General features: G+C 38.3%; 1 protein-coding gene across 3 annotated transcripts in view; it reads right to left on the minus strand.

Moving 5' to 3' along the window:
* The window catches only part of LGR6 (leucine rich repeat containing G protein-coupled receptor 6), a 134,606-nt gene that overhangs the window by 100,881 nt on the left and 20,978 nt on the right, over nt 1–12,747 (minus strand). The window contains exon 1 of one of the 3 annotated variants that reach the window (XM_034414192.3): nt 804–1,139. The exons of the other annotated variants lie outside the window; for them this stretch is intronic. Within the exon in view, the coding sequence (XP_034270083.2) occupies nt 804–835 (32 nt within the window). The 5' untranslated portion in view covers nt 836–1,139. Of the gene's footprint in view, nt 1–803; nt 1,140–12,747 lie in introns of those variants that run through there. 3 annotated transcript variants of the gene reach the window in all.

A 12,747-nucleotide genomic window follows, 5' to 3' on the forward strand; every position in this document is an offset into this window, starting at 1 on the left:
GTTTGCTAAAATGCAAAAGTACCTAAACTATAATAATACAATAAGGTGAAGTAACATTATCTCAATTTAATACATATGTGCATTAAAATAATTACAGAATTTATTAAAAGCAGCAATAAAACCAAGTGCTAAAGCAGCAATAAAACCAACCAAACCAGACTAAAAAGGGATTAGTAGAGAAGCCCATGTCCACTGAAAAAAATAATTACATACTGAAAAACTCACACATATCCTGGGATTACCTTTTAATTTAGAAAGTGCAGGAGCTCCACACTCTGTCCATGAACAATTTCTCCAAAAATATATCTTCTCCAGGAAAGATTTTTAAGCAAATTATCTTTCATTACATTGAATGAAACAAGGTAATGCCCAGCTCAACTTAAAAATGGGTATAAAAATGACTTGGTATAATTCATTAGTTTACATCTAATGCCGTCCCAAGTTATTTTATAGGAGAGATGGGTGGCTAAATAAACAACAAACAAGCAACAAACAAACAAACAAACAAAATCTCTGATAAAGAACTACCCAGAAAACCCTTTCCAAATCTGTAGAAATAATGTGTAACAGGACCCATATTTTTCAAGTACTAGAGCAGTATTTCTCAAATTTGGCATCTTTAATATGTGAGAGCTTCAACTCTCAGAATTTCCCAACCAAGTTTGTTAAAATTTTTATACTGCACTAGAGCTATCAACGCTGACAAAGAAACTGCTATATGCAGAGTTATATAGATAAATAAAATATATAATTGCAAATTCCATGTCAGTAAAACTAATGAGGTTTTTCATTGGTATACTTACGAGAGTTGGTGAATGGGAGGATGCTTAATCATTTCTTACACACAGATTTCCTTCTGCTGAGGTCCCTTCCTGGCAGATTTTAAAATACTCCCTTTCCTCATGATTTTGAAAGGTCCAGTTCTGAACCTGAGGGCTGAGGCTCACAGGAGAAATGAAACACAAGGGTTTCTTTACATACAGCAGGGATCTTTACATGAAGAGGGCACTAAGCACAGTGGTCTTTTGGAAGAGGGGCAACATGAGATTGAACACTGAGTTGCTCTAAGAGTAATGTTGTTAACTATTAGGATAACAGTGCCCTTTCTCCTCCATCATCATCAATTTTAATGCAAAGCAAGGCCAGCACTGAGCCTATAATTCTCTATCCCTCTGAAACAGTCTAAAGCCTATTAAAACTTGCTACCATTTGGCAAAATCTACACTGTGGTCAGTTTCAGATGATATAACTGGACTTTCTAATTGCTCCCGCATGATTTTATAGTCCTAGCCTTTTGCATAATTGAAAACTCATTCTTTGAGGATCATGGCAAGGCATACTCGCTCTTTGAAAAGGCTCTGCAATAAAAGATCTATTGGCCTGAGGGAATCCAACTGATATATAGCAATAGCACTTAGACTTATATACCGCTTCATAATGCTTTTACAGCCTTCTCTAAGCAGTTTACAGAGTCAGCATATTGCCCACAACAATCTGGGTCCTCATTTTACCCACCTCGGAAGGATGGAAGGCTGAGTCAACCTTGAGTTGGTGAGATTTGAACTGCTGAACTGCAGCTAGAAGTCAGCTGAAGTAGCCTGCAGTACTGCACTCTAACTGCTGCGCCACCTTGGCATATTATTAGTGACTTCTTTTTTAGACATCATAATTACAGTTAAAATTCACATGTTAAATTAAAGGGAATACAGGAAGGCTTGTGGATTCTACCGTATTATTCTAATGGATGGAAAAGTATGAGAGAGCACTGTGGAATTTTCTCAAGTTGGAGAAAATTGGTGGGAGATTAATTAGTCTTCCTCACAATTCTTCTCCTTTCTTCACAGAACGTTAGCAATTGCAACGTTGCAACCTTGTGTTTGCTGAGAAAATAGCTGTATTGCAGTGTATTCAAACACTGAACGAAATCAATATGTGATTTGCCTGTTATGGCAATCTGTGAATCCATCACTTGTGAATGGAAAACTATTGATGAACCCAGCCACCATGCCTATGTAAACAAACTAAGATTTAAAAAATTGTGGGTTTTGCAATGTGAGTGGCTAATTAGGAATTTTGCCTTATTACAGTGCTCATCTGTTGCACATTGTGGTTTGCTGAGCAATCCTGGAATTATAAATGATGGTAATGTTATAATGAGCTATTCATTGCATTGTTACTTTTGTCAGCTTTGTTATTTTTTTATCTCTGCTGACTTGGGTCATACATTGCAGAGAATTTCCATCAGTGCACATACAACTGATTAATGGGAAACAAACCCATGGAGTTCTCCATTCCCCAACAACATTTTGTATGTTATTTTCTGCCTAGAAACAAATCTGAATATTTGTAATAGGGAGGAGCAGCAAAACTGGTCTTCTGATCAGCTTAAAAACAGATGTGAGAAGCTAACATGAAAGTCCTGTGGCTTAGCCTTGATTTGGGGGTATAGGACCAGGAGGCAGCATGATGCAAGAGTTCCCAAAAACAATGAAACAATCAATCCAGTGACCAAGCTCCGCAGAGCAATATTAGTTCTGCTCCATGGTATTTTTAAGCCTAATTAATTGCTTATGGGCATTCAACTTGAGGTGGTGTTAATCACCTTTATGTTCTTGTTTGTTATCCATCATACACCACTCTGAAAATTCAGATTACGTGGGATAATAAAAATTGTCTCAAAGGTGTTTTTTCAAAAGGCTACTGGACTATTTGTTTCCCCCCACCCCTTTGGGGAAGAAGAAGAAGGCATTTCTTATCCAAGGAGCTTCATTAGTTGTGACTAGTTGATTGGGAGATGGAAGGTTAGGCTCTGACTTCATCAGTTGGGACTAGATGGTGGGATATGGAAGGATAGGTTCATAACCAGTGGTGGGATTCAGCCAGTTCGCACCACTTCGGGAGAACCGGTTGTTAACTTTCTGAGCAGTTTGGCAAAGTGGTTGTGGGAAGAAATCATTAGGGCAGAGAACTGGTTGTTAAATTACTTGAATCCCACCACTGTTCATAACCTATTCTTCTATGACTCCCACCATCCAGTCAAAAGTGACGAAGCTTCTTGGATGAGAAGCAAAGCATCTTCTTTTTCTTCCTCAATGAAAAAAAACAGTCTAGTTGCCTTTTGAAAAAGCACTTTTGAGACAACTATGACCTGGATGACTGAGAATCTCCATAAACGATTATAAAGATTGTAAAATAAGTAATGCTGGAAAATGGACTCTAATACAGTTCCTGATATACACGCACATGAACCAGAAATGCATCAGCTGAGCTGCCTAATGAGAATTATATGAGCAAAGTAACAAACCAAGAACAGAACAAATTCTAGTTCTAAATTTTAGTCTTATATAACAAATTTCCTTGTTTACCTCCTTCTTCACCTTTAATTTTATAAAATTCTACTTGTTGCCCTACTTTTCTGAACTTGAAGCTTTCCAGTTCTTATCATTCTCTGGAAGGAAGGAAATTCTGCTTGCATATAATCAAAATGCGCATCTCGTACGCCTGTTAGGCACAAAAATTTTTTTTATAGAGCTCCATTTTTTGCAGACATTTTAATGATAAAAATAGAGAAGAGATATTATTCCTTAATGACAACTTTTATGCCGCATGGAGGTTCTAGAACCCTGAACATATTAGCCATCACTAATGTCAAAAAGCTCTATTATGAGTGTTAATTGGAAATGATGCTAACTACATTTTTCTCATTGTGGAGAAATCTGAACACATGACACCCAGACTCCAGAAATATTTCCCCAAAAGGGAATTTACAGACAAAGTTTATACATTTCTCTTTAGTTTGCTCTGTTTTAACTACCAGAATTTGGACAACAATGTCCAAATTAATGGGTCAAACCAACAGCTTATCTAGCCAAATATATTGTCTCCAATTAAGTATCTGGAGCAAGTATAAAAAAACAAGTATATATATATATATAAAAAACCCTTACTCAGTAAGTTTTCATACTTGTCTTTCTTGTCTCATGAAATGTTTGTCACCAAAAGTCTTTCAATATAGAAAATTTTGGATTTACCAGGCTGGCAACAATAAATGATAATGGCACATATTGTATGAGTATTCACAGAGATTCACATCACACTAAGTCATAATGTGCTTTTGGGGGTGTGTGCTGCAGGAGGATAAGTCAGTGAATATAGTTTGAAATCATGGTTATTATTTTGAATTTTATGCAACTGAATCAATTGTGGCTTGTTTAAACAAATAATGGTTTACCATGAGGTCCTCTCCATCCTCATGTTCTTTAGACTTATGTAATTTCAGTCTCAACTGAAATGTTGTTTACATATGTTCTTTAGACATATGTAATTTCAGTCTCAACATATTTGGAGAATACCAGGTTTTTAATACTTTCATTAAAATGATCAAGCTGTTCCCATATGTAGCTTACATATTTTAAATGTCTATGGAGATTCTCAGTCATCCAGGTCATAGTTATCCCAAAGGTGCTTTTTCAAAGAGGCAACAGGACTTTCTGTTTTTTCTTTGAAGACGTTTTGCTTCTTATCGAAGAAGCTTCTTCAGCTCTCCAGCTTCTTGGATAAGAAGCGAAACGTCTTCAAAGAAAAAACAGAAAGTTCAGTTCCCTATTGAAAAAGCACTTTTGGTACATATTTTAAAGTTCTAGATCTAGAGCAAGGAAATTTAATCAAGTCTACAACATGGATGGTGTCACTAGAACAGATAGTATCTACCTTAGCTATCATTTTTATAGTTATCTTAGGAATCCCAACATAATTATATAAAAGTCAGATAAGGCCTTGGAATAAAGCCAGCATACAATTCTTTAGTAAGACAGCAGTGATAGTCTGAAAAGCCAATAAATTTATTTATGTTCTGTTCTAGTCATTCAAAACCCACCAGATAATGAACTTTCGAATTATATTTATAATTCATCTAGCTTCACTTTAATCGCTAAGGTCTATATAGGCAACACTAATAAGACACCATCCCTGATTTCCTCAATCCTGTTCTGGTTCTGCTCAGCCTGATGTTAACACTTAGAAACATGCAGAGGCTTATCACTGTTTAATGCAACATTTTGTAAGCCTACTCCAGCATTACTCAGAAGTAATGGTCAGATATGGACGGCATTCTTGGCCTTTTAAGGCTATTTTAAAATGATTATTGTCTCAATTTTTTTCTCCATGGTATGGTGCTTATCTTATCTTCAAGTAAGAAAGGGAATATGTATATATATATGAGGGTGTGTGTATTAATGGAGACAACTATCTCCACTCACTTTAGATCATGGAACTGGGGAGAAGAAGACTGTGGGCCATCCTTATTGTAAGCCTCAGTTGTTTGCCTCCCAAGAGCCTCCTGTCTGTTTCTTAAGCCAACTTCAAAAATTCCAATCCAGACTGCAGCACGTTGGAAACTAAGACAGGCTGGTGCTTAGTCCAGCCTGCAGCTGCCACGAGACCTGACTGGTTGAACCCCTGCTTCTTGTTCTTTCTGCCTGTGCAAAGAAGGCTTGCTCCTCTGGCATTCTCTGGGCCTGCTTTCTCCCTTTGGAGGATAGTTTCTCACCCAATGACTTGGTCTTGGCTTTCTAGATATTGGCACATAAATGACTACACATATCTTTCCCACAGCAACCAAGTTGACAGCAAAGCAGACCCATTCTTTTCCTTTCCCCAGGGGTGGGCTTCAAAAGTTTTAGCAAGGGGTTCTCTGCCCAATTGCTGGGTGGGCATGGCCATGGTGGGCATGGCCTAGTTGGCTTCCTGCACCATGGCGGGGGAGCCTCCAGAGGCTTTCCTTGAACATCTGGGAGGGCAAAAACAGCCTCCCCAGGCTCCGGAGGCTCTCTGGAGGCTAGAAATGAGCCTTCCCAAACTTCCGGTAGGCCCATTTTTCACCCTCCCCGAGCCTCCGCACATGCCCTCCACTTACCTGAATCCAAAACGGGCCACGTGGGGACTCCTGGGAGGGGAGGGGCAGAGTGAGAGGGGCCAGCCAGTAGTGGGATTTGGGGGTTCTCCGAACTGCACAAAATCTTAGCTAGAGGTTCTCCCGAACACTTACGAATCTCCCAGCATCCCACCCTTGCCTTTCCCCGTTGCTGCAACATTGATGCTCTGATGCCACAACAATCAAAGCATCAGGGGAAGAAGCTGCTCTTTTGTTCTGCAGATCCATGGAATTATAGTGAGGAAGAACTGAGCTTCCTAGCAGCAAAGCAAGATTGTTCTTACTTCGCAACACAAAGATTAAAAAAAAAATGAAGAGAAGGGTAAGGGAGCTTCTCAGTAAGGTATGTATGTGGTGGGGGAGGAGGCAAGACTGGGCAGGCTTTGACCAATCTGGGTGGAAACCAAGAGGGTGCCTAATGGGAGATGTAAGGTTGAGTGGAACAGCAGCTTTTCGGGTTAAGGATAGTGTGTTGAGTTTAATGGGTCATTGTTGGGTCAACCACAAGTTTATTAAAACCTACAAAGACACAAAGAAACAGTGGCTGCCAACTAGCAGAAACAGCCCAAACCAAAATGGTTGCCCAAGACAGGGACAGGCCCTGTCAGATGCAGCAGCCAATTGAAACTGGAGTCACTAGAAGGAGTGAAGCTCTGGGGACCAAGCGCACTGAAGGGTTTAAGACAGCTCAACTCAAAAAACAGCAGCTTTGAACTGAAGCTGGAAAACACAGGTGCAAGTGCATTCGCAATGGGTTGGGAGTCAGAGGAGAACGATTCATCCATTTTTGCACTCAGGAAGCAGTTAATGACCTATAGGGGCAATGGGCCAAGCAGAAAGTGCATATCTGCCTTTTCTAATAAAATGACTCCTAGTTAAAAACGCATCCCAGGAATTTTGCTAAGATCTATTGTTAATATGTGTATATTAACTATATATTCATGCCATTCTAACAATGTTTTTTTTTTTAAAAAGTAAAGCTTCTTGTAATGAATGAATTTCCCACTTTGCACCAAGTTTGGCCCTTATTCATGATTGCTGGCATTCTTCTCCAGCCACGTCATCCATTAATCACAGTTCAAATGAACCATATAAAGAAGCATCCCGAACATGTGCTGGGGTTGCAACTCCCAGAATTTCCAGCCATTATAGGATAACCATTTGTTTTCAGTTACAGGACTTAGTAACTTCATCTTGGTGGGCAAGATATGGTCATTCTCTAATCTAGTCAAAATCAGTTTATATTTTTACCAGACTGTTTACCATTTCTGTTGGAACTTTCTTGGTGTGGTCTATGAAACTCATTTCTTTGTTGGTACACAATCCTTCTGCTTGATTTAATTTGGCACTTTCCACTGTACATACAAATATTGGCTCTGCTGAGATTATCTCTCTGGGCAAGATAAAAGGCTCAAATCACATGCCTGAAGGTCCTTTTTGGGTCATTCAACATCTCCCAACCACTAGCCAAAAGTAAGTGAACCAGTATAGTGCAAAGAACAGTTTAAAATTAGTTGAGGACCTTGTTCAAATTACCACCAAGTCTATAAGTTAATTGTTTGATTTTTAATTGTTAAATCACTCACTTTGCCAAACAGGATTCTATGGAACATACAAATGAGAAATGAGATACAAATGAGATACAAACCTCCTGAAAGGAAGGTTGGATTAAGTTTGATAGTGAAGTGCTGTCAAGTCGCATTCAATGCTATTTTAATCAGCCTTTAGTAATAGCACACAGCTCTTCCAAGTTTATTCCAATAATCTCTTCGATCCCATTCATCCATTTTATAACTTGCCCTCCAATACCTCCTTCAGTTTCATCAAGCACAATAACTTCTTCAGTCTATCAGTAACTCGTAACAGAAAGAATAAAAATAATCTTTGTGCTGTAATTTACCCACTTTCAGCATTGATGTGTGTTACAAAAATATGGGACAGGGTAATTTAAAACCTTACTGAGAGACTCTTTGTTCTGAAGTTATCACTATGACTGATACATAATTTTTTAAAAAATGTCTGACTCCCAAAACCACAGGGCATTTTGCACTATAGAAAGCCAGAACAATAAAATAAAAGAACAGAGAAAAATACATCCTGGGAAAGCAAAACCATCACAAAAACAAATTTTACAGGTGCTTGCCACCATTGCAATTGTACCCCAAGTTGTCAATGTTTTCCAAAATGTCATCAGGGTGGGAGCCATGCCAATCTCTGGGGGAATATTATTCCAGAGGGTAAGTGCCATCATAGAGAAAGCATGCATCTGGAAAACCACTAGGTGACATTGCTTAATTGAAAGGCCCTAATGTACCTTCTTTGCTGCATCTTACTGGATGGGGAGAAGTTATTCGAGATATATGAACTATCAAGTAACCAGGGCCTATATCATGAAGGGCTTTATGATGCTAACAACATCTTGAATTCACCTGGAAGTCAACTGCTACCTGTGCAGCTTGTGAAGCAGTGGGAAGGTGGGTGTCACAAGGGCATATTGTGGCATGTCCATTGCTACCAGTGCTGCTTCATTCTGGACCATGTGCAACTTGAGTGCTTTTCAAGGACAGCTCTCTCTTAAGGCCTTCAGCCCAGCCTAGGAAATCTAGAAGGAAAACTGTTTTGGGTCTTCCTGCCAGAAGCTGAGAAATATAGACCCTAAGAAGTCTTGTTTTGGAAACAAAAGGAAGGGGTAGTTATCTAATGTGCAGTCTCACAACTGGAGCAACTTTTGAGATATTCCTTTATTAAACCAATAAATTCAAATTTCTAGACATAAAAATGAGCTTATTGTAAAAAGAAAAGTTAAGAAAAATTAGGGAAGATGATTAGAATTCCAAATAAAATCAATATAACTCAACTGGGCTAAGCTGATTACTTATTATTTCCTTAAATGAGTCCCCAGATTTCAGCATATATTTAAAATTCAATTCTTGGAGGATGGTTAAAGGGAAATCCTTTGGGTTTCATCTGTAGATATTAGTTAGCAGCTTTTCAAGCTCCCTCCCTCCCTCCCATCCTTCACTGTAGAAGTTAAGGCATCAGGCTAGAAACTTGAAGTCCATGAGTTCTAGTCCTACCCTAGGCATAAAATAGTTGTGTGATCTTGGGTCAGTCACGTTCTCTTAATCCTAGGAAGGAGGCAATCACAAACTATTTTTGAAAATCTTGCCAAGAAAATGGCAGGAACTAGTTCAGGCAGTCACTCAAGGCTGATTTGAAGAAATCAGACTATGCAAAGTTTAGCAAAAAGACAATTGAGGGGGAGATTTAATCAAGGCAAATAAAATCTTGCATAGCATAAAACAGTCTCAGAACTTTAGAACTGATAATTACTGTATGAAACACATTGGAAGGAAAACAACAAAAGTAAGCATTTCACACAAGATTCACATATAATTAAGATGAAGGATGGATTGGAAGAAGATGGTTTCAAAATCCGAGGAAAAAATATCAATAATCTGCATTATACGGATGCCATTACTTATAATAGCTGAACATGCAGATAGCTTGCAAGCTCTAGTAATGAAAATTAAGGAACACAGTGAAAAAAGTGGCATTAAAAATAAATATAAAGAAGACCAAACGAATAATAACAAATATAGCAATTGGCCTTAAAATGACAGTACTGATATTAAAGTTCTGGATAGCTTCTACTTTTTAGAATTGACTAGCAACTGTAAAAGAATGAGCAATCAAGAAATATGTTACAAACTAGTACATGGGAGGGTAGAAATGAAGGTTTTAGGAAAGATATTAAGGCAACATTATTTGTCTATACCAGCAAAGATTAGAAACCTTCAGGCAATCATTTTTTTTGGGGGGGGGGTGACATTCTATAGATACAAAAGTTGGACATTGAAGAAGCAGGATAGAGAAAGTATTGACGTGTTTGAATGTTGATGTTGTAGAAAATTCCTGAGAATACCATGGACTGCCAAGAAAACAAACAAATGGATCATAGAATAACTTACTTCAGAATTTCACTCAAGGCACACATTACCATCCTCAAATTACCATATTTTAGACACATTATGGGAAGACCTAGATCCCTTGAGAAGTCCATAATATTAGAAAGGTAAAAGGGAAGAGAAGAGAATGCCCAGAAGAAATTGGATAGGATTGATTACAGGTTGGGGACAGATTCAGGAGAAGGCTTGTCTATGTGGTTATGAGTCAACACACACCTGATGATACACAATCAATGCATTACCACGAATGGAATGATAACCACTAACTTGGATGGCTTTAAAAGCAGATTGGAGAAATTCATAGGATAAATAGCCCTGTCAAGAGCTATTAACTTGAGAATTCATGTTACTTCCAAGTTGGAAGTAGCTCAGAGGCATATGGATGGCTATTTTGAGAAACAAATTTTAGATAAAAATGGGCCTCAGCTTGATTCATCAGGACTGTTCATATGGTCTTATATTTTTTATGGAAAGCAGCTTCTTTGCAGAGACTATTTCTTTGCCCAATCAAGAAAATTGTTCCCCTTCCAATATCCCGACTCTAGCTAGCAAATCATGAAGTACCCCATATTTAATTGATTAAACCCATATTTCTAACATTTAGTCAGGTTTATTATAAATACATAAATACCAATGCCCAGTTTGAATGATAAAGGAATAGTCCAATTTTCAACAGTTATAGCCTTGCATGAAAGGGATTACATAGGAGAAACTTGTAGGGGAAGAAACAAAAGTTCCCTCCATGTATACAGTCCAATTACCAGATAGTTTTTAGAATGCTTCATGTCATACGAAAACAAGGAGTCCTGTCACAAGATCTTAATCAAAATCTACAATTAAAAACAATATTTCTAATTAATTTATTCCATACAGATAAGGAATTGGTGAGAAGTATCTTTGACAGTGTAACTGCTATTCTTCCCCCCTTTGTTTTCCAGCAGCTTAAACAAAAAGAGGCCAAGTCTTTTTTTTTATGTCTATTCATGTACTACAGTAACAAGTAAAAGCTGCCTTGTGGTTCTGTTTATCTAAGGTGGGGAAAGGATCAAAAAGAGATGGATCACATGGGGTGGTGCTTGTTAAAGTTTATTAGATGCCTATAGGATGCACCAGGCAGTACTCTGAAGCTGTTTCCAAAAAATCAGCATAATAAGCAGTTGGGAATCATCAGCTCAAAGAACTGAAGTTCAGAGAAATGGAAAAAAACCAACTCATTTAGTCCCTGCCATGCTGAATTTGTCTCTATTACTAAATACTGTGACTGGATTGAGTTTCCAGTTAATGTTCACAGAGAGTATGGTAGCAGTCTCCCCCCCTCCCCAAACCCATTGCATATGTGTTCACTCTCTTGACTACAGTAACATGAAAAGCTCTTTCCTCAAGAGTAGGACTATCCAATCAGGGCAACAAGAAAGTGGATGGCCACTAGTTGGCAATAATGATGCATGTGAAACACTGGTCTTTGCAGCCATCTATAGCAGTGGTGGGTTTCAAATTTTTTTACTACCGGTTCTGTGGGTGTGGCTTGGTGGGCGTGGCATGGCTTGGTGGGTGTGGCTTGGTAAACTGGCAGGGGAAGGATACTGTAAAATCCCCATTTCCTCCCAATCAGCTGGGACTTGGGAGGCAGAGAATAGATGGGGGCGGGGCCAGTCAGAATTTTTACTACCGGTTCTCTGAACTACTCAAAATTTCCGCTACCGGTTCTCCAGAACTGGTCAGAATCTGCTGAAACCCACCTCTGATCTATAGGTCACCCAGAATTTTATAGTCAGATCCGGTAGCCCTATCAAAAATATACATTTAATAAAGTGGACTGTGACTTGCGAAAACGTATATGCCGTAACTTTCAGAGATATAATTAAATGGGTTAATTTATTTATCAAATTTGTATAGCAGCCTATCTCACAAAAAGCAACTCTAAGCAGTGTATAACAATTGAATAAAACAGTGAATATAAAAACAACAGATATAAAATTATAAAAATCCACATTAAAAGATAAATATTTTTAAAACAAATACTCAGTCCTAGGCAAAGAGAGAGTAAATTTGGCCACCTTAGCAATGGAGCCAATGCAGAAGGTTTCCAATTTCCTGGAAGCCTCAGACCTTATAATATAATCAGGTCTTGAGAGGCTTCTGAATATCAAAAGGGATGGAGCCATGGTGGTGCAGTAATTAGAATGCAGTATTGCAGGCTAACTCTGCCCACAGCCAGGAATTCGATCCTGATCAGCTCAAGGTTGACTCAGCCTTCCATCCTTCCGAGGTCAGTAAAATGAGGACCCAGATTATTGAGGGCAATATGCTGACATTTATACGATGTTCCCCCATAAAGCACTGTGGGGCAGTATAGTATATAAGTCTATTACTAGTAGCTAACCCACAGGTAATATATATATGTGTATACTAAGAACTTTTGAAAATGCTCAACAGTAAAGAAGCAAAAAAGCACAAGAAGCCTATAATCTGTAATTTATGTGTACAATGATCCTCAGCAGGAAAGATGTTTAAAACATCTGGTGAATGTGAACAAGTTACTAGAGGCTGACCTCTATCACAATCCTTATTTTCCTGATTGTAGTAACTCTAGAGCCACATGTGGAGTTAAACATAGTTTAAAAGCCTTGCTAGGAGTAAGTCCCATTGAACACATATCCAGGTAATCCTCAATTTATGACAACTGAGCCCAAAATTTCTGTTGTTAAGTAAGACATTTGTTAAATGAGTTTTGTCCCATTTTTCGATCTTTCTTGCTACAGTGGGTTAAGTGAATCACTGCAGTTGATAAGTTAGTAACACACTTGTTAAACAAATCTGGCTCGTCCATTGATTTTGCCTGTCAAA

Source organism: Pantherophis guttatus, chromosome 3 (assembly GCF_059756535.1).
Source record: "Pantherophis guttatus breed Tessera chromosome 3, ASM5975653v1, whole genome shotgun sequence".
Classification (NCBI taxonomy): domain Eukaryota; kingdom Metazoa; phylum Chordata; class Lepidosauria; order Squamata; family Colubridae; genus Pantherophis; species Pantherophis guttatus.